We start from the raw sequence: 26,559 nt of genomic DNA, 5'->3' as shown, positions 1-26,559 counted from the left end.
TCTCTCAGGTAATATACGCATGCCAGTTATTTTTTAAGCTCCATGGTAACGTTATTTTCCGTTTTGACAGAGACACAGAAAACTGGCAATGTGACATCACCAATGATCATGATCCGCTTGACTCTCAGGTAACACAACATGTCAGTCTGGCATCTTAGACGTTTCCAAAATTCAGGGTTTAAAAACAACATATCTCTGCCATGCATACCTATGCAACTGACAGTCGCCATTCAGACACAGCATCCCTGGTGAGGACACAGACGCACATCCGCAGAGCTGAGTTTGACAGTTTGAAGAGCTTCTTCACAGAGAAAGAGAGAGCAGAAAGAAATGATAAAGAGGTGTGTTCTGAGTTGATAGCAGTGGTGGAAGACTACAGTTATTTTACTCAGTGTTGCAATTTTAAGGATTTGTTACTAGCTTGACTAAATGAAGAAAATGACTTGGACCAATGACTCAGGACTCTACTTGGACTTGTAAATGACTCAATGTTATGAAAATAAAATATTTTGCAAAATGATAGTCACAGAACCATTAGCACCACTCATCAGAGTCTACAAAGTGCACAAACATGCAGAAGGTTGCCATTTATTCCAGTTTCTTTTTCACCAACAATATCTCTATGTTTAACAAAATGAAATGTAAGACTTTTTCAATTCTTTGTAATTATTTTTTTTGTTTTGTGTATTTTTAACTCAACTCATGCATAGAGTCCAAATGAAAAACCTTTACCTTACCTATAAGTAACATTAAACCTCTGGTTCTTGTGCATACCTATGCACGAGTTGATCATTGATTTCATTTGATTTGAGAGTGAATAACCACTAAATATCACTCTGTTCATTATACAAAGTTATCATATATAAGATTTACATTAAACTGCTGGAGTTATATGGATTGCTTTTATGCTACATTTGTCCTTTTTTGACCTGGAATGTGTCTTTTTTGACCTAACCTGATTGACCTTTATTGTACGGACAAATAAAAAAATGTGTGGCCTGAGAAGATTTTTTTATAATTTATGCTATTATGCTCACCAGGACTGCATTTTTAAAATAAAAATACAGTAAAAACAGTAAGTAGCATTGTAACCATTTAGATTTTAAAATGTTTTCCGTTTTAATACATTTAAAAATGCAATTTATTCCTGTGATGGCATTTATTTAAAATATTTTTATATTTAGAAAAAAAGTCTGCATTGTGACTTTTGATCATTTTAATACATCCTCTTTTTTATTATTTTGGATTTCTTTGCATCATAGGTATTTTCTAAATTTTCTTTAATCTGAAGGGTTGACATCAAATATTTTTGTGATATACTGCTTCCTTGTAACAATTATCTACAGCTGATAGAATCCGTTTTAGATGCAGATACTGTACATCTAAATATACAGTATGCACTGTATATGTAAATATATTTTTCTTCTCAGAAATTTATAATTCATAAATCAGAAAGTTAATTTCCAGGAGGGAAATAAGTAATATAAGGCACTTTTTGTATCGTAACATTACTTGATTTTTAGCAGGACAGATTGCACAAGGTGAGCCTCTGACTTGACATTTGTGTGAACTTCAGACTCAAGACTTGCTTATGGTTTAGTCATAAACACATCAACTACTTTTTCCAGTTATATACAGAAATGTACCGCAGTTTGGACACCATGTTGTGAGTACAGAGATGCTATCACATCACTTTTTACATGAAAATAAATCTTCCATAGAACAACAAGCTCTTCTTTCTGTGGTGCCTGGTCAGTGTGTGTGTGTGTGTGTGTCTGTGTTAATGGTGGGTGGATAAGCGATGGCTTTGTTTCATAGTGTATTATGTTGTGTGTGTGTGTGTGTGTGTGTGTGTGTGTGTGTGTGTGTGTGTTAAGAATGTAAGCAAGGTAAAAACTCTTCTGTATCTTTTCAGTGTCAAATAATATCACTGCTCTGAAAATACACCATTGCTAAAATAATAATCTACTGTTGTGAGGCAAGATAAATATTTACTCCAGATCTGTGAATTGAGAGGCGGCTAATTAGTTGTAAGTGATCTAGTGGCTACAGATGGAGGTGATGGTTAAATCTCAGCATACAGTGTGTGTGTGTGTGTGTGTGTGTGTGTGTGTGTGTGTGTGTGTGTGTGTGTCTGTGTCTGTGTCTGTGTCTGTGTCTCTGTGTGTGTGTGTGTGTGTGTGTGTGTGTGTGTGTGTGTTTGTATGAGTTAGTGTGGTGATGGTGGGCGGACGAACGAGCAATTGTTTTGTTTCATTATGTGTGGGTTGAAAGTGTCTGAGAAAAGGAAAAACACAAATATCCTATCCTATTGTGTCTGTGTGTGTCTCAATAGCTCTTTTCCTAATTCTAGTGAGCTGCCTACCTAGAGCATTTTAAGCATCATAGGAGTTCTTGACAAGAAGACTGCTCCAAAAGGTTAGTAGCAGAATAATGCTGCCCTCTAAATACCTGTAATGGTCACCAGCTGGAGTGCCCTTGAGAGCCACCAGAGGGCACTCCACATCAGACTATTGTCATTCCCTCACAAACTACATTTCCCATAACTCACTGCCCAGACTCCTCAACCATTATCACATTCACCTGTGTCTCATTATCTTGTTTAGTTCACCCCATATAAGCCTGGTTTTCTCATTCATTCCCTGCGAAGTCTTGTTTAGTGTCACACTGCAATTCCTAGCATTCTCCCTGGTTTCATGTCTCTTGGTTTTTGGATCCCCTACATCCTGTTAGGCCCTTCACATTAAAACAGATTACACCACATCCCCCTTTCTATGAGATGAATACAAACTTAAATGAACATTTACTGCATGAAAGAAAACTCTTTTTTTTCTTTTTACCTTTTACAAATTATTGCACTTTTTTTTTTTTTTTACTTAACTCTTTTTTGTATTCACAAGTCAAGCCTTTGAGGTTTAACAACAACTCTGCCAAGCCTAGTTCTGACGGGACCCGGGGTAGCAGCCTTTGGAGTCCTAACTACAGACTCTGAACTGTTTGGTGTGAGCCTGGCGCCCTCTGTAGGTCTGACGGGTGTACTTGGAATTTGTACCTTTGGATTGATTTCCGGCAATTGCAATAGGTGATGCCTATTCCTCCTGATGACTCCTGAAGGACTCTCTAGGGCATATGAGCTGGGTGTAGAATGAGGTGAGATGACAGTCCCTTCACTCTTGGTGTCTGTGATCCACACCGATTGTCCTTGGTGATAATTGAGGAAGATCTCTCACACGATGTCTTTTGTTATACACAATACTGTCCTTTAGTCTCCTCTCTCTCTCTCCCTTTTTTCACCGTAGCCTCGTTTGGCAGGCTGGGAATGAGCAAAGAGGGAAGCTGGGGTACTGGAGTGCGAAGTTTCCTTCCCATTAGTCGTTGCGCTGGGCTGTATCCATTAGCCAATGGGGTCGCACTGTAAGCTAAAAGAGATGGGTCTTTCACTTTCTTTAGTAGTCTTTTCAAATTTTGGACATGACGCTCAGCCTCACCATTGCTTTGTGCAAATCTTGGGCTGCTGGTTACATTTCTGAAACCATATGGTGCTGCAAAGTCTTTGAACATCTGGCTTGAGAACTGAGGTCCGTTGTCGCTGTAGAAAAGCTCTGGAATGTCATGTCTGGAAAAGATGGACTTTAGGTGTACTATAACATCCTCTGATCTCGTGGGCGTCAGTTTAGCCATCTCCACAAATCTGGAGTAATAGTCCACCACAAGTACATAGTTACTGTTATTGAGAATAAAAAGATCAGCTCCAACTTTTTGCCATGGTCTTTCAGGGAACTCACTGGGTATTAAAGGCTCCACTGAGTTGGCACGTTCTTTAATGCATATGGTGCAGTTTTTCACCAATTCGTTGATTTGGCCACTCAGACCAGGCCACCACACTGTCTCTCTAGCTCTCTCTCTGCATCTAGACATTCTATGATGTCCCTCATGTAGGGCTACGAGGACAGAGTTGCGCATAGTGGCAGGAATCACAAGTCTGTTGCCTTTCAGGAACAGATCATCATGTACAGTTAAAGTGTCTCTGTGTGGCCAATATGCTTTGATTGGACCTGTGAGATGGCTGTAATCTGGCCAGCCTCTCTGACACAATGACATGACTTCAGAGCATGTGATGTCTGTTTTTAGTTGTTCTTTCAGTTGTGTGATGTACGTCGAGCTAGCAGGTAGGCTTCTGATTATTTCATTGACGTAAATGTTTGTGTCAGCCAGTAATTCTGCTGTAACATTAGATTTTGAATCTAGCTCGACAGGAGCGCGTGACAGTGTGTCCGCTGTGAGGAGTGCTTTGCCTAGAATGTGTGAGATGGAGTAACTGTACCTCATGGTACCTGTACCTCTGCAGACAGCTTAAGTTCTTTGTTTGGATCGTAGAGTGTGAGCACAGGAGTTGACGTCAGTTCACTTTTCAGCTGATCAAATGCATTTTGTTGTGCATCGCTCCAAACCCACTGGTTTTTCTTTGAAAGCAGATCTCTTAGGGGCTTATCTTTTCCAGCCAGTCCAGGAATAAATTTGCCTAACTGGTTGCACACTTCGCTGATGTTAGACGGCTCTTTCATCGCTTTGACCATTTTGCTTTGATCTGATTCTGTCCAGGTCAGGTTGGACTCCCTCTGCAGACAAAATGTGTCGAAGGAACTTTACCTCTTGTTTGCTTAGGTCACATTTCTCCATATTTAGTGTTACACCGGCCTCTTGCAGTTTGTGAAGCACTGAGTGAAGTCTGACATTATGCTTCTTCTGGTCTTTTCCATAAATGAGGATGTCATCCATGTGACAAACCACGCCTGGCAGCCCATTCAGAATCACTGACATTCTCCGCTGAAAATGTTCTGGGGACATTAGCTGAGGCTATTCCAAAAGGGGTAATGAACGTTTTGCAGTGTGCTGACTCTGGTGACAATGGAACCTGCCATAACCCTCTGTTTGCATCTGACTTTAGCTCCAGCCAGGGATCCAAGTGTCTGTTCGACTGAAGGCAAGATGTACTTTTCTCTCCACACTGCTTCGTTGAGGTGAGTAAGGTCCACACAAATGCGCACTGAGTCATTTTTGGTTGGCACTGGGACCATACCTGAGCACCATTCGGTTGGCTCTTCGACTCTGCTAATTAATCTCATGGACTACATTTTTTCCAGTTCCTGTTTCACTTTTCCCAACAAAGGAATGGGGACACGTCTCGGTGTAGCCAGGAAAAAAGGTACAGCGTCAGGTTTCAGCTTTATAGTATAAGGTTGCTGCATTAACCCCAAGCCCTGACACAACTTTGGGTAATTCTCCTTTAACTATTTCATGTCTATGCTATCTGCTCTAGACACAAGGTTTAGCTTGACACTTGCTGGCCTGCTTAACAGCGCTATGTGCAAATCTTTGATAACATGCACATTTTCTTCTATTTCTTCTTCACCTTTACACAATGTTTCTCTGCACATACCCAATATATTGAGAGGAGTGCCACATGGTCCAAACAATGGTCTATCTGGTTTGCATAACTCTGTCTCATTTTGATTTATACAGAAGTACATTTGGGCTGGGATAACTGAAACATCAGCTCCAGTGTCTATCTTAAATCTGACCTTGTGGTTTCTGATTGTAAGATCTGCATACCAAGGATCTGAACCTGCGTCTACAGAACCAAGGAACATGATTTACTGCTTTCTCCAGCGTCAAATCCTTGTCCATTTGAAGTCTCTCTGCTAAACTGGTGTCTCTGAGTCCCACAACAATGCGATCTCTTATTAACTCATCGTGCAGTGCCCCGTAGTTGCAGTTTTCCGGCAAAGCATAAAGCGCGGTGACAAACGAGTCAACAGTCTCATTAGCTAGCTGCACTCTTTGATTAAACCGGGCTCTTTCGTAGATAATATTTTTCCTGGGCACGAAATATATGTCCAAAGTGTCTCTTACCGCTTGGTACTGTTGTCTCTGCACGTCCGATAAAGCTTGACCTCGAAGAATGTCATCCGCTTCATCCCCAATACAGTAGATGAGCTTGTTTACCTGGTTAGCCTCTGAGCTAAGGTGCAGATTGCTGGCTAATCGGAATCTTTCAAACCTCCGTATCCACTTTTCCCATTGCTGAGGCTTAGAAAAATCAAATGCTTCGGGAGGCTGAATGGTGAATGTGGCGTTCGGGGTTGGATTAGCGTTAGCATTATTGCCGCTGTTTACTTGTAGCTGGGGCTGTAGCATGCGAGGCTGCGTATGCGGTGCACTAGCTCCCGCTTCCTCTGTATCCGACATCTTTTTCTCCGGATAAAGTCTTTTTCACTCCCAGAACGGCTTACTTTCACTCCCCGGCGATTAAGCTCTTACTGCCGCCCGACTTCTGACACAATGTAGTGTTTTCTGGCCATAGATTCAAGCGACACATTATAGAGCAACAGAACAGCTCCTTTATTCTTCTACGTTTTTCTTTCCTTTTCCCCCGTAAGCACCAATAGCTCCCCCTACATCCTGTTAGGCCCTTCACATTAAAACAGATTACACCACATTGCCTGTTCCGTGGATTACTCTTTTGCCTGTGTTCCCTGCCTTGTTGTTTTTGTTATTGTTTGGATTGATTACCCGGTGTTTATGACCTTTGCCTGTTTTCGACTACGATTGTGGATTACCCTTTCAATAAAACTACATTTGGGTCCTCAACCTTCGTGTCTCGGAGCAGTTTGTGACAATACCTGTGGTACCATGTTTTTTTTCTTCTTTTGAAATAAATAAATTGTCTTCATCACCAACATATTAAATTGATCAAAAGTTACAGTAAATACTTACAGTATACTGTTGGAAAAGATTTCAATTTCCAATACAAATGCTGTTCTTGTGAACTTTCTGTTCATCAAAGAAAAAATAACACACACACACACACACACACACACACACACACACACACACACACACACACACACACACACACACACACACACACACACACACACACACACACACACACACACACACACACACACACACACAGTTGTGGTCAGAATTAATTAAAAGTTGGGGCAAAATCACATTATGAAATGTTTTTCTCCAAAACACGTTGGCTGAGTAAAATATCTCTGAAGTATATTCCCATTAATATTTACATTGTTTATCACACCAGGGTGACTAGGAACATGAAATTGTCAAGCTATGACTTCTTGTTTCACAGGAGTATAAATATGAGGAAACACAAAGGCCAAATTCCCTTAATCATCCGTCACAATGAATAAAACGATACTCGGTTACTAACGTAACCTCGGTTCTCTCTAGAGAGGGAACGAGTATTGCGTAAGTTTAGCTTACGCTACGGGACAGATTCATCTTCTCGAGATACTGAAGCCAAAAAATTATCCTTAATTTTGTATTCCTTGTCAACGCAGTGCAGCAGCTAGCAGACCTAGAGCAGGCCATCTAGCGTGCTCATTGGCTGCCCTGCGGGCAACTGCTGCAGCCTACCAGTGAGCCCGGCGTAACGTCACGCCCAATGAAGGGCGCCCGCGCCTTCATAGCGTCACAGCCCGCCAGAATGGGCGTGGCTTAGCGTATAACACTAGGGGCTGTAGGCTGACTTCCCTGGTTTTCGTCGACTGAAGCGAAGTCGCTCATGGCGCGAGCACGGCCGGTTACGCAATACTCGTTCCCTCTCTAGAGAGAACCGAGTTTACGTTAGTAACCGAGTATCGTTCTCTTACGAGAGGTTCTCTCGTATTGCGTAAGTTTAGCTTACGCTACGGGAACACTTTGTCAACGCCGTGCGTGCCAAGCATCCACATGAGCCCCCGAGCTTTCAGGGGAACCCCATAAGTGGAAAAAATAAGGTGGCCAGCCACGCGGGCCATCACTTGTACATAAGCACACATAGGGAATACAGAGCAGCGCGCCGGTCTGTATAGGCACATGGCATATACCCTACTTAGTGCAGCTCAACCAGGAGAGCTGAGTCATGTGAGAGTGATCTGAGCAGGAGATCTGGGCAGAATACACCTCTCCTTCAGACTGACAACAGTTTAGCCTGCAAGGCAGGAACTTCTAGGTTATAAAACCTGACAAAGGTAGATGGGGAGCTCCAGCCCGCTGCTACACATATGTCATGGATAGAAATTCCACTGGACCATGCCCACGAAGAGGCCACGCCTCTCGTGGAATGAGCCCTGATGCCCAGAGGGCATTGCAGACCTTTTGACGCGTAAGCGGGCGCTATAGCGTCTACTATCCATCTGGACAGGCTCTGTTTCGAGAAGGCGAGACCCTTGGTGCGCCCACCAAACGAAACAAAAAGCTGTTCCGAACGCCTGAAGGAGGCAGAGCGCGTAATGTAAAACCTCAGCGCTCTGACAGGGCAGAGGAGATTCACATCACCTTCGCTGTCAGATGCTGGGAGAGCTGACAACGAAATAACTTGCGCTCTGAATGGAGTGCCCATCACTTTAGGGACATAGCCATGTCTAGGTCTGAGGATGACTTTAGAGTCATTCGGTCCGAACTCAAGACCCGACGCGCTGACAGACGGCACATGCAGGTCCCCTACACGTTTTACTGACGACAGTGCAGTCAGAAAGACGGTTTTCAGTGATAGATATTTCAACCCCACGGTGTCTAGTGGTTTAAATGGAAAAGCTTTCAGGGCCTCGAGGACCAATGAAAGATCCACATGGGAACCGACGGGGGGCGCGGCGGATTCATCCTTCTAGCTCCTCTAAGGAAGCGGATGGCCAACTCGTGTCTTCCCAATGACTGGCTGTGCGTCGATTCTGCGAACGCTGCCACGGCCGCCACGTATACATTGAGCGTGGATGGGGACCTTCCCTTATCCAACAGCTCTAGTAGGAAGGTGAGCAGATGCGCCACCCCGCATGTCCGCGGGTCCAGACCTCTGTCGGTGCACCATCCAGAGAAAACCGACCATTTAGACGCGTAGAGCCTTCTCGTGGAAGGGGCTCTAGACTGCGTGAACGTGTCCATCACTCCTTCTGGCAGGGCAACGAGTACCCGTTGATCAACCATGCATGCAGAGACCAGCGCTCTGGATTGGGATGCCAGATCGTGCCGCGAGCCTGAGAGAGGAGATATGCCCTCACCGGATTCGGCCACGGAGCTGTATGTGACAGCCCTGCTAGTTCCGGGAACCAAATCTGATTCTCCCAACGCGGGGCTATGAGGAGCACCGAGTGGCGCGTTTCCCTGATTCTCTTGATCACCTGTGGCAACAGAGAGGGAAAGCATATAGCGGGAGGCTGGGCCAAACCTGGGCCAGCGCGTCAGATTGCAGAGATTTCTGGATCTGACACCGCCCTGACGGTTTACATAGGATACCACAGACATGTTGTCCGAGCGGACAAGAACATGCTGGTCCTGTATGAACGGGAGGAAGCACTTCAGCGCGTTCTCGACCGCTATCATTTCCAGACAGTTTATGTGAAAACCCTTCTCCTGGTCTGACCACTGGCCAAAGGCCGGTCTGCCCTCGAACAGTGCGCCCCAACCCGAGTTGGACGCGTCTGCCGAGATGACTTTACGATAAGAGATGGTTCCCATCATTACTCCCTGCTGGTACCAGTCGGCCACTAACCAGGGCTGCAGAGCTGCTATGCAGGCCTGAGTCACTCTGATTTTCTGGCCGCCAGACACCCGGCGGGACACGCAAGCATTCAACCAGCGTTGGAGCGGGTGCACGCGCAGTAGGCCCAGCTGGAGCACCGCTGCAGCTGATACCATACAGCCCAACATCCTTTGAAATGTTTTCAAAGGGAGAAAGCTGCCCTTCTGGAAAGATGCGGATAGGTGGCTAACACGGCGCGCGCGCTGTGTCGATAAACGAGCCGTCATGGTCACCGAGTCCAGTGCTATTCCTAAAAAGGAAATTGACTGGCTGGGCAGTAATGAGCTCTTGGTCCAGTTGACCGTGAGACCCAAGCTTTCCAGATGACTGAGAAGCACTGTTCTGTGAGATAGCAGTTCTGTCTCTGACTGTGCCAATATCAGCCAATCGTCCAGATAGTTCATTATTCGCAGCCCCTGACTTCTCAGGGGGGCGAGCGCCGCGTCCATGCACTTTGTAAATGTACAGGGTGCCAGGGACAGGCCGAACGGCAGGACGGTGTAATGATATACCTGACCATCGAAGGCGAATCTCAAAAATTGCCTGTGACGGGGTACTATCTGAATCTGAAAATAGGCATCCTTCAGATCTAGAGAAATAAACCAGTCCCTCGGGCGAACGTGCGCGAGGATTTTCCTGGTCGTAAGCATTTTGAACGGTCTTTTCGCAAGCACTTAGTTCAAATGTCTCAGATCTAGGATAGGTCTGAAGGCTCCGTCCTTCTTGGGTACGAGAAAATATCGGCTGTAAAAGCCTGACTCGCTCAGAGAAGGCGGTACCTTTTCTATAACCCCTTTGCACAGCAGCTTTGCTATTTCTGCGTGAAGTAGGTGTGCTACTTCCGCATTCACTATCGTCGCGGTCCGGGCTTGAAAGCGTGGGGGACGGCGAATGAATTGAAGTGTATAGCCCTGCTTTATTGTGCTCAACACCCATTCTGAAATCCCTGGGATAGTTTCCCACGCAGCTATGTGAGCCGCTAGGGGGCGAATGGCCTCCGGGTTCAGACCGCCGCCATTTGCGGGCTTGTGAAACTGAACCGGAGCCGAAAGCGCGGTGCGCGCGCTCTCGGTTCTGGGCAATGGCTGCTCGCTGAAAAGCTGAAACCGGCTGATTTATGTGAGATGTCCCAATCATAAGGGATGGGGAACAGTCTTTTGTCATTTTTTTGACGCGCGAGCAGCGCTCCGGGCTGAAAAGCTTCCTATAAGCGTGAGCGCGTGTGCGCGGGCACGAGACTTACAAATGTATTTTACGCCCCGATCATAATGGATGTGGATCGTTTTATTAATGCCCTGCGTTTTGTGAGAACACTTAAAACGCGCGGGCGGAGCCCGGGGGGAGGTTTGTGTTAGCAAGCGTGAACGCACTCTGGCGGGCACGAGACTTACATCCATAACCTGCTTTCTTTTGTGAAACTGACCCGGAGCCGAAAGCGCGGCGCGCGCGCTCTCGGTTTTGGGCAATGGCTGCTCGCTGAAAGCCGAGACCGGCTGATTTATGTGAGATGTCCCAATCATAAGGGATGGGGAACATTCTTTTTTTCACTCTTTGACGCGCGAGCAGCGCTCCGGGCAGAAAAGCTTCCTGTAAGCGTGAGTGAGCGCGGATACTAGACTTACAAGTGTATTTGACGCCCCAATCATAATGGATGGGGAGCGTTTTATTAATGCCTTGCGTTTTGTGATAACACTTAAACGCGCGGGCGGAGCCCGGGGTGAGGTTTGTGTTAGCAAGCGTGAACGCACTCTGGCGGGCACGAGACTTACATTCATAACCTGCTTTCTTGATCGTGTAACAGAGCGGGCAGATAGTGGGCACAGACTTGTGGACACATTTCTTACATTCAACACTCGAGCGGCTTTTCTGCGCTTCATGAGAGTGTGCTCTGCGAGGTTCGGAGTGCTTATGTGTAGTGGTGAACACTGGGGCGTGGGCACTTTCATTACACTTACAACACCGACGGCATGAGCCGGACCAGACATTAAATACTCTTTTTGAGATTTTTCTGGGTCGCCGTGAAAACGGCGTTTGTGTGCAGGCGAGAGGGTCAACAAACCGGCTCGTTGGCTGCTAATTGAACCACTGCAGTAGCCTGTTTGAAGGGGACTGACAGGGAATAAACTTAAACACGCACGTCTTTTCGGAGGCGATGTGTCTGTTAGTAAGCGTGAGCGCTCGTGAGCGGGCACGTAACTTACATTCTTAATCTGATATTATACTCACTTGAGATTTCTCTGGGTCGCCGCGAGAACGGCGGATGTGTGCAGGCGAGCGGGTTGCATTACCGGCTCGTTGGCTGCCAAATACACCACTGCAGTAGCCTTATCTAAGGGGACTGACATGGCGAGACATTTCGACAGCGGCGCGCAAGCCCGTCCGGGTCATGCATAGAGCTCGAGAGGGCTCTGCATGACGCGCGAACGGGGACGCGAGGGCGGGGTAGCTCTCTTGTAACGTAAAGAGAGCTAGCCACGTGCTCGGTGGTCGAGCAGAACTGGAACAGTGTTTGTACAAGGGCGCGCGCACGAATAGTGGGCACGGGACCTACATGTAACACAGATGATGCCCGTCCGGGTCATGCAGAGCGCTCGAGAGGGCTCTGCATGACGCGCGAACGGGGACACGAGGGCGGGGTAGCTCTCTTGTAACGTAAAGAGAGCTAGCCGCGTGCTCGTACGTGTCCCTCGGCCTCATTCTCAGATGCGACGGCAGTGAGGCTCGTGAGCGGCAGCTGCGCGTCGGTGAGGAGAGGCGGGGGGTGTTGAAGGCTTCGAGTCGAGCCCGCAGGGTCGACAGCGGAAGCGCTTCACAGCCGGAAGTGCGAGGCGTCTTAAAAAAGACACTCGCTGCTCTTTTAGAATAGGTTTTAGAATAGGTTTTAGCAAGGTAAAAGGATACGTCGCCGGATAGCGTAGCTCGCACGGATGGCTGAAGGTGGCGAAGACGGCCGGCTTCCTCAGCGCTCTCCTAAGCTGGCTGTCCGCTGTTCGACGGCGGCGGTGGCTTCTCTCAGATCCAGCGATGCGCAGAGCTCGCTGAAGAGACGAAAATCAGGGAAGTCAGCCTACAGCCCCTAGTGTTATACGCTAAGCCACGCCCATTCTGGCGAGCTGTGACGCTATGAAGGCGCGGGCGCCCTTCATTGGGCGTGACGTCACGCCGGGCTCACTGGTAGGCTGCAGCAGTTGCCCGCAGGGCAGCCAATGAGCACGCTAAATGGCCTGCTCTAGGTCTGCTAGCTGCTGCACTGCGTTGACAAGGAATACAAAATTAAGGATAATTTTTTGGCTTCAGTATCTCGAGAAGATGAATCTGTCCCGTAGCGTAAGCTAAACTTACGCAATACGAGAGAACCTCTCGTAAGAGAACGAAAGAATGTAGTTCTGATGTGCAGCAAAAGATTGTTGAGCTTCGCAAAATAGAAAGTGGCTGTAAGAAAATAGCTAAAGCATTGAAGATATCCACCGTCAGGGCAAAAATGAAGAAGTTCCAATCAACTAAAGATTTTACAAATCTACCTGGAAGAGGACGTGTGTCTATATTGTCTTAATGCAAGGCGAAAAATCCTCCTCGCTCATCCAAAAACAAACTCCAGTATATTCAGTTGTCAAACACGACTGGAATTTCAAAAGGGACCGGATTTTATAGTCAGATGAAACTAAAAAAATAGCTTTTTGGCAGCATGATGCGTTTGGTGCAAACAGGGTTAAAAAGTACCCCAAGCCTACGGTTAAATATACTGTTGGATCTTTAATGTTGTGGGCCAATTTTTTTGCTGGAGGTCCTGGACATCTTGTTCAGATACATGGTATCATGGATTCTAGAAAATACCAACAGATAAAAAATCAACCTGACAGCCTCTGCTAAATCTTATCATGGGCCATGGTTGGATCTCCCATCAGGACAACAATCCAAAACAAATGTCAACACAAAAATGTGTCACTGAGCACAAAATGAAGCTTCTGCCATGACCGTCCCAGTCCCTGAACCCTATAGAAAATGAGTAGGCTGAACTGAAGAGAAGAAGCGCCAACATGTATCTGGGAATCTGAAGGATCTGGAGAGATTCTGAATGGAGGAATGGTCTCTGATCTCTTGTCAGGTGTTCTCAGACTCAGAACTGTGATCTTGGCAAAAGGAGGTTGAAAAAAGTATTTAATAAAAGGGTGCCAATAATTATGGCCAACCTGTTTTGGAGAAAAGCATTTATTTCATAATGTGATTTCAATTATTTAACTTCAATAAAAGGTTAAAGTTTTGCGAATTTTTATAATAAAACATCAAAATATTAAACAATGTAGATTTATTTGTACAGCCATCTTTGATTATATTTACCAGGGGTGCCAATAATTCCAACCACAACTGTCCACATTTTTGCATCGCAGTGTTGGTGCTTTCAAAAAACTAGAAAGCCAGTATTAAAAATGGCTTACAGTAATATTTTTAGCAATAGTGATTTTTTAACGTACCCAGCAGAAAACAGCATATGCCAGTACTGCAAGCAGGGGTTGTGCAGCACCATTAGTACTGATCTCTTCAACATGTGACACTTTCAAAACTGCCATTGTAAAAAAAAATTCATTACAAAAAAAGTGTTAATTTTGATGATTTGACTGAACGGCGTCATTCAGTCAAATCATCAAAATGAACACTTTTTTGGTAATGATTTTTTTTCACAGAAAGCACTATTTCTGTTGTGCGTACAGTTTCTTAATAGTGTTCCAGATATATCATTTATTAGATTCAATTTCTGATAGGATGTTAATTTAAAAGGTAGTAGAAACTTAGAAAGCAAGGCAGATCATGCGGTTTTGGAATAATCTAGAATAAGGCTTATTATCTAGGCTAATACTTTTAGGTTAATATCTACAAGTGTGTTTTTGTGCTTAGTGTCTGAATCAGTGTGACTCAATAGAAGCACTGCATCTCTCTATCTTGCTTTCTTTTTCTCTCTGTTGACAGAATACCCCCCTGTAACCCTACTGTATTACCTCACCACTTGATGCCATGTGGCGACCTAATTGCTATAGCAACGGCATGTTGCCACAGTGTGTTAGGGTATTTGAGGAGTCAGGCTCTTGGAGATGTGACAGGCTCCTCGCAGCACAGAAATGCTCTGACGCAGAGGGTGAGGTTTTTACACAACACCACTGACAAGAGGAGCTGTCTTTGAATAGCACTTTGTGACATCCAGCTAACCGCTTCTAACACTTTTAACATGCAATAAACCAAAAACAGTTCCTGCTAGAGGAAGGTTCCAGAAGGTGGTGGAATATTCCTCGAGGTAAACCTGGTATTAACATCCATCTTCAGGTGATTCAATCACAAATGATCACCTGAGATGGTTGCCAATTACACACTGAGACATTTCTCAAAATACCATCTTTTATGTTTCACAGAACAGTGTTATTTTAGTTAGAGATTGTTTAATGTCATCATAGTTTTTTTAAATTTATATATATATATTATAATTTCTAATTCATTTTAAAGTTGTAGTAATTTAGTTTTTGTAATTTTTGTTCGTTGTTTTTTGAATGCCTGTTATCATTTTTAAATTTTTATTTGTTTGTTATTTTAGTACATAAACTTAAACTACATCTTTAACTATATATATATATATATATATATATATATACATACAGTATATATATATATATATATATATATATATATATATATATATATATATATACGTATATGCTACTATAATAATAAGATGCATAGCACACACAAATACTGAGTAAAATAATCCATGTATAAATGGATTGTTCTCTTACGAGAGGTTCTCTCGTATTGAGTAAGCTAGCTTACGCTATGGGTAAAGTCATCTTTTCTCGAGATATTGAAGCCAAAAATTATGCTTAATTTTGCATTTATTGTCAACGGAGTGCAGCAGCCAGCAGACCTAGAGCAGGCAATCTTGCGTGCTCATTGGCTGCCGTGCGGCAACTGCTGCAGCTTACCATTGAGCCTCGCGCGTGACGTCGCGGCCTCTACGCGTCACAGCCTGCCAAAATGGGGGTGGCTTAGCGTATAAAAGTCAGGCTCAGAGGCTGCGTCACTGATTTCATCATCTTCAGCGAAGCTCTCCGCATCGCTGGACTTTGAGAGAAGCCTTTCCGCTGTCGAATCAAGCGACCAGCAAGCATAGGAAAGCGCCTGAAGAAGCCGGCCGACTTCGCCACCTTCAGCCTTCCGTGCCTGCTACGCCATCCGGCGTTGAGTATCCTTTTATGCTTGCCTTCTGTGAGTGTTCGCCGCTGCGACACTCTCTCTCTCACTAAAAGAGCGTGAGCATTTTTTTATTTAAATGCCTCGCCTTTCCTGCGGCTCGTGTAGAGCCCCGTTCAGCGCAGGAGACCGCCATGTCATTTGCGCTCTCTGCCTGGGCCCAGACCACGCAGCCCTCACCCTGGATTCGGGCGGCTGCGAGCACTGCGAAGCGCTTCCGTTGTCGGCCTGTGTGTTTGGCCTGTGGCCATAGAGACGTGCTAGCCGGATCGCATCCCGCCAGCCTCACTCTCTCCTTCTCCGCCCCTCCCGGACGCGCAGCCGCCGACTTCGGCCTGCACTGCCGCTGCCTCAGGGGACGAAGCTGAAGGGGCATACCCAGGTGACAGCTGTTCCATCCTGGCATCGGACAGCGAGGAGTGGTCGAGCTCTCATCACTCCGCCTTCTCCTCGATCCAGGAATCCAGCAGGACTTGGGCTGGTGTGGACGCCGAGCTCATGCGCCTCCTTTTCGAAGGCCGTTGACCAACTCGGCCTGGATTGGTCACCGCCTAAGGAGCCGTCGCCCAATAGGCTTGACGGCTGTTTCCTTCACAGCCACCGCCCCCCGCCGATCTCCATATCTGCGCCATTTCTGCCAGAGCATCATGCCGAGCTTTCTAAGTCATGGAACGCACCATTCTCCGCGAGGCTCCACTCACATGTCTTCTCGGCGCTCTCCCAAGTGGACGGCGCCGCCGAGAAGGGGTACACAGCTATCCCCCCAGTGGAAGAGGCGGTCGCAGCGCACCTTTGCCCGCCCTCTGCGAGATGGCGCTCAAAGTCTGCCCTCCCGTCTAAAGCCTGGAGGACCACCTCAGCCCTTGTCGGTCGCGCGTTCGCCGCCGCCGGACAAGCTGCTTCCGCCCTGAACTCGATCGCTGTGCTGCAGATCCTCCAGGCTGATCTCCTCCGCGAATGGAATGAGAAAAGCAAGGACCCAGCCACCATCACAGATTTAAGGAGCGCGACGGATCTCTCCCTTTGTGCGACATGCATGGCCTCGCTCACCGTCACAGAGAGGCACAATTGGCTGACGCTTGCGGATATCAGGGAGTCAGAGCGCTCCGCGTTTCTCGACACGCCTCTCTCCCCTACTGGTCTCTTCGGCCCAGCGGTGAAGGGGATCGTCAACCGCTTCTTTGAAGTACAGAAGATCTTGCAGGCCATGAACCTTTTCCTGCCTCGACGTTCTAGCTCCTCTGCAAGCCGCCCACGTGAGCCGACCTGCATGACACGCTATCCAGTGCCCAGCTCAGCCCCAGCCTTCGCAGCGTCGACAGGGCGGCCGCCCTAGATCACGCTCTTCTGGACGCAGGCTGCCTCCCCCCCGGGGACTCCGGCCCAGGGTTGCGCTGAAGCCAGAGCAGGCAAAGTCCTCCTAGCAACACCAGAGAGGAAAAGACGGCTGGGTCTCGCTGCGGCCGGACCACCGTCAAAATATCTCGTCCTGTCAGTCCCCTCAGAAAAGAGTACTGCAGACGCACATTTAGCAGCCAACGAGTCGGCAACACAGCCCCCTCGCCTGCACACAAACGCCATTTTTTATGGCGACCCAGAGAAATCTCAGAAAGAGTATCTGGCTCACACCGATGGTGTTTTAAGAAAAAAGTGCCCACAAGTCAGTGCTCACCCCTACACATAAACACGATGCCCCACGTGTCTCACACACTCACAGAGCCGACTCTCATAAAGCTGGCAAATGCAGCTTGAGTGCTAGATGTAGAGAATGTGCCCACAAATCTGTGCTCACACTTACTCGCTGCCTTACACGGCAACAGCCTCAACGTTCTAGCTTCAAGTTATGAATGTAAGTCAGGTGCCCGCCCACGAGCGCTCACGCTTACTGACAAACACTTCGCCCCAGGCTCCGCTCGCACTAAATACTGTCACAAAATGTTCCCCATTCCCAGTAATCGGGTCATCTCAAGTGATACAGACAGTCACAGCTGTCAGCGAGACGCCATTCCCGAGATCAAAGGGCGTGTGCACCCCGCACACACCTCCGGTTCAGTTTCCCGAGCCCGCAAAGCGCGGCGATCACTCCGTGCAGAAATAGCCAAACTGCTGTGCAAAGGGGCCATAGAACCAGTACCTCCTTCTCTGAGCGAGTCCGGCTTTTACAGCCGTTATTTTCTCGTACCCAAGAAGGACGGAGCTCTAAGACCTATCTTAGATCTGAGATATTTGAACAAAGCTCTCATGAGACGGCCGTTCAAAATGCTCACGACCAGACAAATCCTCGCGTAAATTCGCCCGAAGGACTGGTTTATCTCTCTCGATCTGAAAAAATGCATACTTTCAGATCCCGATAGTCCCCCGTCACAGGCCATTCTTGAGATTCGCCTTCGATGGTCGGGCATATCAATACACCGTCCTCCTGTTCAGCCTGTCTTTGGCACCCCGTAAATTTACGAAGTAAATGTCGCCCCCTTGAGAGTGAAAGGGCTGCGAATTCTGAACCATTTGGACGATTGGCTGATTTTAGCACAGTCAGAGATAGAACTGTTATCTCACAGAACAGTGCTTCTCAGCCATCAGGAAAGCTTGGGGCACACGGTCAACTGGACCAAGAGCTCATTACTGCCCAGTCAGTCAGTTTCCTTTCTAGGAATAGAGCTGGACTCTGTGGCTATGACGGCCTGCCTATCGACACAGCGCGTGCGCCGTGTTTGACACCTGGCCAGCATCACAGCTCTGAAGACATTCCAGAGGATGCTAGTCTGTATGGCATCAGCTGCGGCTGTGCTTCAGCTGGGCTTGCTGTGCATGCGCCCGCTACAACGCTGGGTGAACGCCGAAGTGCCTCATCAGGCTTGGGTTTCAGGCTACAGACGAATCGGAGTGATATCAGCTGCGTTTTGGCTCTGCAGCCCTGGTTAGCGGCCGACTGGTACCAGCGGGGAGTGACAATGGGGGCTGTCTCACACCGAAAGGTCATCTCGACGGACGCCTCCAACTCAGGTTGGGGCGCCGTCTTCGAGGGCAGACCGGTCTTTGGCCTGTGGTCAGACCAAGAGAGACGCTTCCACATAAACTGTCTGGAAATGATAGCGGTCTAGAACACGCTCAAACGCCACCTCTGCCATCTCACAGAACGCCTTCTTGTATGGTCTCAGTACCTCCTGCGTTCGCTGAGAGCTGCGCATGTGCCAGGCCACTTGAACGACGGTCCAGACAAACTGTCCAGGAACTACGTTTCCCCAGGGGAATGGTCCCTGCACCCCCAGACAGTCCAGTCACTGTGGCGCCTTTTCGGCAAAGCGAAAGTCGACCTGTTTGCGTCAAAAGACAACGCTCATTGCCCGATATTCTTTTCAAAGAACTAGGATTGCGCTAGCCCAAATCTGGCCCAGCCTCTCACTCTATGCGTTCCCTTCGGTCTCTCTGTTACCACAGGTAATCAAGAGAATCAGGGAAACGCGCCACTCGATGCTCCTTATAGCCGCGCGATGGGAGAATCAAACTTGGTTCCCGGAGCTGATGCGGCTGTCTCACACAGCTAGGCCTGTCACGATAACAAATTTTGCTGGACGATAAATTGTCCAAGAAATTATTGCGATAAACGATAATATTGATAATAAACGATAATATGGTCGTTCTGAGAACATTTTCATCTAAAATAATGATAATGGCATAATAATGCAGGTACACCTTTTCAAAGATCAATAAACTTTTATTTCTAAAGACTATTTAAAAGAGCAAAACAACCAAAAACAATAAAAGCAATGGACTCAACAAAAAATGCACTTACCAATGTGTGACTTCCGTTCACACTGAGAATCATATGCATCATGTACCTACTGTGTGAGCATGCATCTCATATGAGTATGTGCACTAGTTTGTGTGTGTGTCAGTGTGTGCTTGCGTCTCAAATGAGTATGTGCGCGGAGAGTTTGTGTGTGTGTGCTCCGTCTCATTGAGTTTGTGCGCGAGTTTGTGTGTGTGTGTGCGCGCGGGCGCTCGCGTCTCATATGAGTGTGCGCGAGTTTGTGTGTGTGCGCGCATAGACATCATATGATGTCTATGTGTGCGCACGTCTCATATGTGCGTGGAGAGTTTTTGTGCGCACGCATGTCTCATATGATGTGCGTGGAGGGTGTGTGTGTGCGCGCATCTCGTTCTCGTGTCTGTAGAGTTTGCGTGTATGTGCGTGAGCGACTTTAGGTGTGTCGTTGTGCATTTCATATGTATTTGTTTGAGCATTCAGCTGTGTACATGTATGTTTGACTACTTAATATATGTGTATGCAAGACAAGTGTTTCATATATGTGTGCGTGAATGAAGTTTGATTTAAGCCATAGACGGCTCATATGAGGGTGAAAGTGCGAGATGTACGCGCTACGGCGCTCTGCAATCAAATACGATTGTAAATAGGCTCAGTAAAAAAAAAAACATTCGAAAATCAATGTGTGACGGTCAGCGTTGATATTGTCATCCAGTCTCTTTGGTAGAGAGAGAGAGAGAGAGAGAGAGAGAGAGAGAGACGAGGAAAACAAAACAAGCATGCAAATGGAAATTATTGCGGCCGGAAAAATTATCGAGCTCATTTTTTTTTTTGTGCGATTAATTGATTTATTGATTATCGCGACAGGCCTACACACAGCCCCTTGGCCGATCCCGGTGAGGAGAGATCTCCTCTCTCAAGCCCGCGGCTCAGTCTGGCATCCCCATCCAGAGTGCTGGTCTCTGCACGTATGGTTAATCAACGGGTACCCGTTGTCCTGCCAGAAGGAGTGATGAACACGATTACGCAATCCAGAGCTCCTTCTACGAGGCGGCTTTACGCGTCTAAATGGTCGGTGTTCTCCAAATGGTATGCTGATAGAGATCTAGACCCACGAACGTGTGGGGTCCCGGGGTTGCTTGGCTACCTTCACGAGCTGCTGGATAAGGGCAGGTCCCCATCCACGCTTAAAGTTTATGTGGCGGCCGTTGCAGCGTTCGCTGAGTCGACGCGCGGCCAGTCAGTAGGAAGAGACGAGCTCGTCATCCGCTTCCTTAGAGGAGCCAGACGGATGAATCCCCCGCGACCCCCGTTGGTTCCCATATGGGATCTTTCGTTGGTCCTCGAGTCCCTGAAAGCTTTCCCCTTCGAACCGATAGACTCCGTGGACCTAAAGTACCTTTCGCTCAAAACCGTTTTCCTGATAGCTCTATCGTCAGTCAAACGTGTGGGGGATTTACACGCGCTGTCTGTTAGCGCGGCGTGTCTTGAGTTCGGGCCAAATGACTCTAAAGTCATCCTTAAGCCAAGACATAGTTATGTCCCTAAAGTGCTGGGCACTCCCTTCAGAGCGCAGGTCATTTCTCTTTCGGCTCTGCCAGCATCCGATAGTGAGGGTGATGTTAATCTCCTCTGCCCCGTCAGGGCACTGAGGGCTTACATTACGTTCTCCGCCTCTTTCAGGCGTTCGGATCAGCTCTTTGTCTCGTTTGGTGGGCACACCAAGGTTCTCGCCGCCTCGAAACAGAGCCTGTCTAGATGGATAGTGGAAGCTATCGCATCCGCTTATAAGTCTAAAGGTCTGCAATGCCCCTTGGGCATCAGGGCGCATTCCACCAGAGGCGTGGGCTTGGTCCAGCGGAATTTCCAATGAAGACATTTGTGAGGCGGCAGGCTGGGCCTCTCCGTCCACATTTGTTAGGTTTTATAACCTGGAAGTTCCCGCCTTGCATGCTAGACTTCTGTCAGTGTGAGCGGTGTGTATACTCTGCCCAGTTTATCATGCGCAGACTACTCTCACGCCACGTTAGCTCTCCTGGTTGAGCTGCACTATATGGTGAATAGTTATATGGACCGGCGACGCCGCTCTGTATACCCTGTATGTGCTTATAACATGTGCTGGCCCGCATTGTTGGCCACCTGTTTCCCACTTATCTATGTTCCCCGGGAATCCCTGGGACTCATGAAGTGGAGGCTGGGCGCACACGGCGTTGACAATGGGTTCCCGTAGCGTAAGCTAGCTTACGCAATACGAGAGAACCTCTCATAAGAGAACGTACTCGGTTACATACGTAACCTCGGTTCTCTCTAGAAGAGGGAACGAGTATTGCCTACCCGACCGTGCAGGCACCACGAACGATTTTCGATTCAGCTTATGAAACCAGTGACACAGCCTCTGAGCCTGACATTTATATGCTATGCCACCCCCATTTTGGCGGTCTGTGACGCGTAGAGAGTGCGACGTCACGTGCGAGGCTCAGTGGTAGACTGCAGCAGTTGCCGCATGGCTGCTAATGAACACGCAAGATTGCCTGCTCTAGGTCTGCTGGGTGCTGCACTGCGTTGACAATAAATGCAAAATTAAGGATCATTTTTGGCTTCAATATCTCGAGAAAAGATGACTTTACCGGTAGCGTAAGCTAGCTTACGCAATACTCGTTCCGTCTTCTAGAGAGAACCGAGGTTACGTATGTAACCGAGTACGTTTTACTCCATATTTGGGTGTGGTATGCATACTTATGCTTAAGAGAACAGTGACATCAAAATTTTTTATTTTGTGTTCAATTGAAGAAACCAATATAGGTTTACAATGACATGAGGTTGAGTAAATGTTTGGGATATCCTTTTAATGAACATACTCTATTCCAAGCTCACATATCAGTAGGTTTTGGAAAAGAGCAAATATTAATATCAAGGGTAAACGGGCTGCCTCTGGTCATACAAAATAGCCATAGCATCCTAGTTCTGAAAACCAACCAAACCAATGACAAACAGAATCTGGGATGCACCAAAAGCTCTAGTGTGAAAGCACTCTCACTGACTCTCCACAGACAGAAAGAAAGCAAGAGAAGGGCCAGCTGTGTGAACTTTGTGAGTCAGAATGCTAGGAAGCGCAGAGGGACTTAATTCTTAACCATAGGGAGGAGAATGTGAACTGTAAATCCTTTTGGGCTTCTCTCTCATCTCTTCCATCTTCCATCGTCCATTCATACAAACATCCTTCTTTTAATTCCAAGCACATCTACAATCATTCTCACTCTTCCATTCTGTCTTTTCTGTCTCTCTCTCTACCTCCTTCTCCTCTGTCTGCATGATGATGATGATGATGTTTTTTCCTCCTTTTCTCCTGCATGGCTTGCCTTCTGCCTCCCTCTCAATCGCCCCAGACAGCAAACCCCACACGTCTTTGATTCTGCGCTTGAAAAATGAAGATGGTGAACTTCAAAGAGAATGTTCTTCTGCTGATGCGTACCAGCCCACTCAACCTCTCTCCCGTCATTTTATCTGCCCGATCTTTCTTTCTCTCTCACTCACTCTTTCCATCTGTCTTTGTGTGTTCTCTCTGTTCTGTGTGTGAAACTAGCGCTACCTCCCTCTCTTGCTCTGCCTTTCAAATATACCCATGCACATATATGTACTGTACTTACAAAACGTACAGTGACGGTATAGAGATAGTATCAGATGGTAATACCATGGTATTTTGATATATACTGTACCATGTCGGTTTTGTGGTACTATTTTTCATGTAGTTATTTTTTTCTTCTCATTATTTTAGCATCCAACTCTGCCTGAACTGCCTTAATAGGAGGACATTGTCTGTTTGATTCGTGTGAAAATTAATGTGTTGATGTGTGAGGTTCCCTTTGATATAGTGTGTGATCACAAAAATATTTTGGTAACGCTTCCTTTTACAGTCCTGTTCCACATACTATATACTTATTATAGTAATTACAATAATTTGGTAATAACTAGGTACTAACCCTGAACCTACCCTAAACCTAACCTTAACCCACATACTTACCTTATATTACCCAGTACTTTTTTTAGGTAAGTACACTGTAAGTACACGTAAGTTAACGCACTGTAAAATAAAGCATTATTACTCAGTACTTTCTTAGGTAAGTACACTGTAGGTACACGTAAGTTAACGTACTGTAAAATAATAATAATAATAAACTTTATTTTATACAGCGCCTTTAAAAAGTATCTCAAAGCGCTTCACAAGAACATAATAAAACAAACAATTAACCAATGCATTACTGACAGAAAAACTTAATAAAATACAAAATAAAAACATTATGAAATATAGGATTAATAATAATAATTCAACAATTTTCAACAATTATGTAAAAGCTACCCTAAACAAATAAGTTTTAAGTGATGATTTAAAAACACTAAGAGGTTCTGCTTGCCTTATCTCAATAGGCAGGGAATTCCAGAGTTTTGGAGCATTCGACGAAAAGGCCCTATCACCCATGGATTGTGTCGGGTATGCGGAACAATTAAAAGGCCAGCTTCCAAAGAACGGAGATCACGTGCTGGTGTGTAGGGTGTTAAAAGTTCAGTTAGATAATGAGGTGTCAGTCCATGCAAGGCCTTATAAGTAAGCATTAAGATTTTAAAATCAACACTGAATCTGACAGGGAGCCAGTGTAAAGATTCAAGTACCGGAGTAATATGATCCCTTGTCCTGTTTCCAGACAGAATTCGAGCGGCAGAATTTTGTACCAACTGAAGTTTGTTAAGGGTAGCTTTTGAAACCCCAGCCAACAAAGCATTACAGTAATCGATACGAGAAAATACAAAAATGTTAATTAGCTTTTCAGCCACAGGGAGTGACAACATGGGACATAATCTGGCTATAATTTTTAGATGAAAAAATGATGTCCTGACAGTACTCTGAACATGAGGAACAAAAGTCAAATTATTATCAAATATCACCCCCAGATTTTTTAATTTAGTCTGAAATTTAAGTGTAAAAGGAAGCGTTAAGATAGAAAACAGTCATTTTCAAATTGTAATAGTATTTAAAAAAAACGTTTCTCTCTTATTTTGTGTGTGTATGTGTGTGTGTATATATATATAATATAATAAAAATGTACACATGAATTTCAGTACAAAAATAAAACCCTTAAAAAAGTGATTTTTGTACCATGATTGTACCATGGTTTTACCACAGTTTTTTGAACATGGTACAATGAACTTCAGGAACATAATATTACCATCTGCTACTGTCATTGTACCATAGTACCACCATTGTACTTTTTTTGTAAGTGTATGCTCTGCTATATATACCATGGTATACATCACGCAGCCTCTCTTTTCTCACATTATGAAATTTCAACTCAAATTAATATTTAATGTCCATTTGTTTATTTGGTGAGTGTTCGTGTCATCAACAAAATTATGCACATTCTTCTGGTAATTATTGCAAAACAACCCCCTTCATGATGATATAAGACCCCTCTTTTTCAAGTGTGGGTCCTGATTACCCTATCAAGGTTTATTTTGCGTCTCTACATTATTTCTTATGTATTTGTAATGCGCTTCTTATGTATAATGTAATTGTGTTGTTGTACCCATTAGTTCCTATCTTCTCTGTTTGTTGTCATCAAATTCTCTGCATCTTTTCCTCTCCAAAATTTTAGCTACCGTTTGCTCTCTCCCTCTGAGAGTTTGTCTTTAAATGTGTTTGTGCACAGCCACAGATAAGTGTGGCATAATCCCATCTATACTTGCCACGCCAACCTGAGCATGCTGAGCACTTTTACATAGTTTATTTTTACCTGCCTCTCTCTCCTTCAGCTGTCAGTCAAAGCCGAGCTCTCAGCGACACTGACAGAAGACGCTCGACTCCTGCCTCATTCGCCCAGTCGCAATCAAGACACACACTGTCTCTAATTACAGAGCCTGTAAACCTGTCGTTTCAGAACCACAGTGTGACACAGATACGCGGCGGATGTCATAAACTCTTACAGTACTAGTCAGTGAGAAACCGCTAGGAGAAAAAAGGCGAAGCAGGTTACCTCTAAAGTTGACGTGAAGCAGAAAGTCCCGGTAGAGTTTCCTGCCATCGAGACTGCGCATGGCATCGCACAAGCGCGTGGTGTTGGCGCAAAGAGTACGTTGCATGCGGTGCAAGGCGTGCGCCATGGCGTACACTGCATTTACGACAAACATAATCTTTGATTCTGGCTCAAAATTTGAGCTGTCCACAGCCAATTCTGGGTCACAAGGTGGCTTTTGGGTTCCTGCTCCTGCTGCCGAAACCCAACCCAATGAACACTGAAACTTTTGCTCCCAGAAGTCTTTGAACCATGGGTTGCGATGATTATTAAGGGGTGTAAGGGTCTGGAAGTAGCGGTTGAAATCCGGTAAAGGATGAGCCGCTAGCTCCAGCGTGATCGCCCCATCCGCCGTGAATTCGTTCCCTTTGACGATGCTCTCTTGCGCCCCCCAGCCGTCGCTTGCTACCCAGAGGAAAGATGCATTGAGGCGGCCGGCGGCCGCGATGAGTTCTCGAGCGTCGTCGCTACGCAGAAAAAGCACGGCCACACGGGCTGTGGGCTTCTGTAAGAGCTGACGAACCACCGCCTCATAAGAAGAGCGTTTCGCGCTTGATCGCCCCACTTTTTCCGAAGTAGCGATGCAGATGTTTCTCAAACGGGCTTGCTGCTCAAAGGCTTCGATCCCTGTCTCTCCGTAGTCACCCTCGGAGGCAACAGTGGAAACATAGGTCCAGTTGAAGGCACGCAGGATCTCCGCCATGGCCTTGGCCTGGTAGAAGTCTGGAGGGACGGTGCGTGCGAAATAGTCGTAGCGGGTTTTGTCGCTGAGTTTTGCACTGGTACTGGCGTAGCTGATCTGAGGGATCTGAAATAGCCGGAGCAAGTTGGCAACCTGGGAGAAACACACACACAAAAATACAGCATTGCATTACAAAGCCTTTCGATCAATTAGTCAGCACCTTATA

At 46.3% G+C, this 26,559-nt stretch overlaps 1 protein-coding gene across 1 annotated transcript in view; it reads right to left on the bottom strand.

Annotated features, from left to right (window-relative positions):
• The window catches only part of grm3 (glutamate receptor, metabotropic 3), a 76,971-nt gene that overhangs the window by 16,436 nt on the left and 33,976 nt on the right, over positions 1–26,559 (bottom strand). Inside the window, exon 5 of the mRNA XM_077193689.1 lies at positions 25,613–26,486. Coding sequence (XP_077049804.1) covers positions 25,613–26,486 — 874 coding nt within the window. The remainder of the gene's footprint in view (positions 1–25,612; positions 26,487–26,559) is intronic.

The sequence above is a fragment of the Siphateles boraxobius genome, unplaced genomic scaffold (assembly GCF_051911475.1).
Source record: "Siphateles boraxobius isolate OS27281-9 unplaced genomic scaffold, OSU_SipBor_1 31, whole genome shotgun sequence".
NCBI lineage: Eukaryota > Metazoa > Chordata > Actinopteri > Cypriniformes > Leuciscidae > Siphateles > Siphateles boraxobius.
Note: the sequence above shows the minus strand (reverse complement) of the source record. Positions and strands in the feature narration are given on the sequence as shown.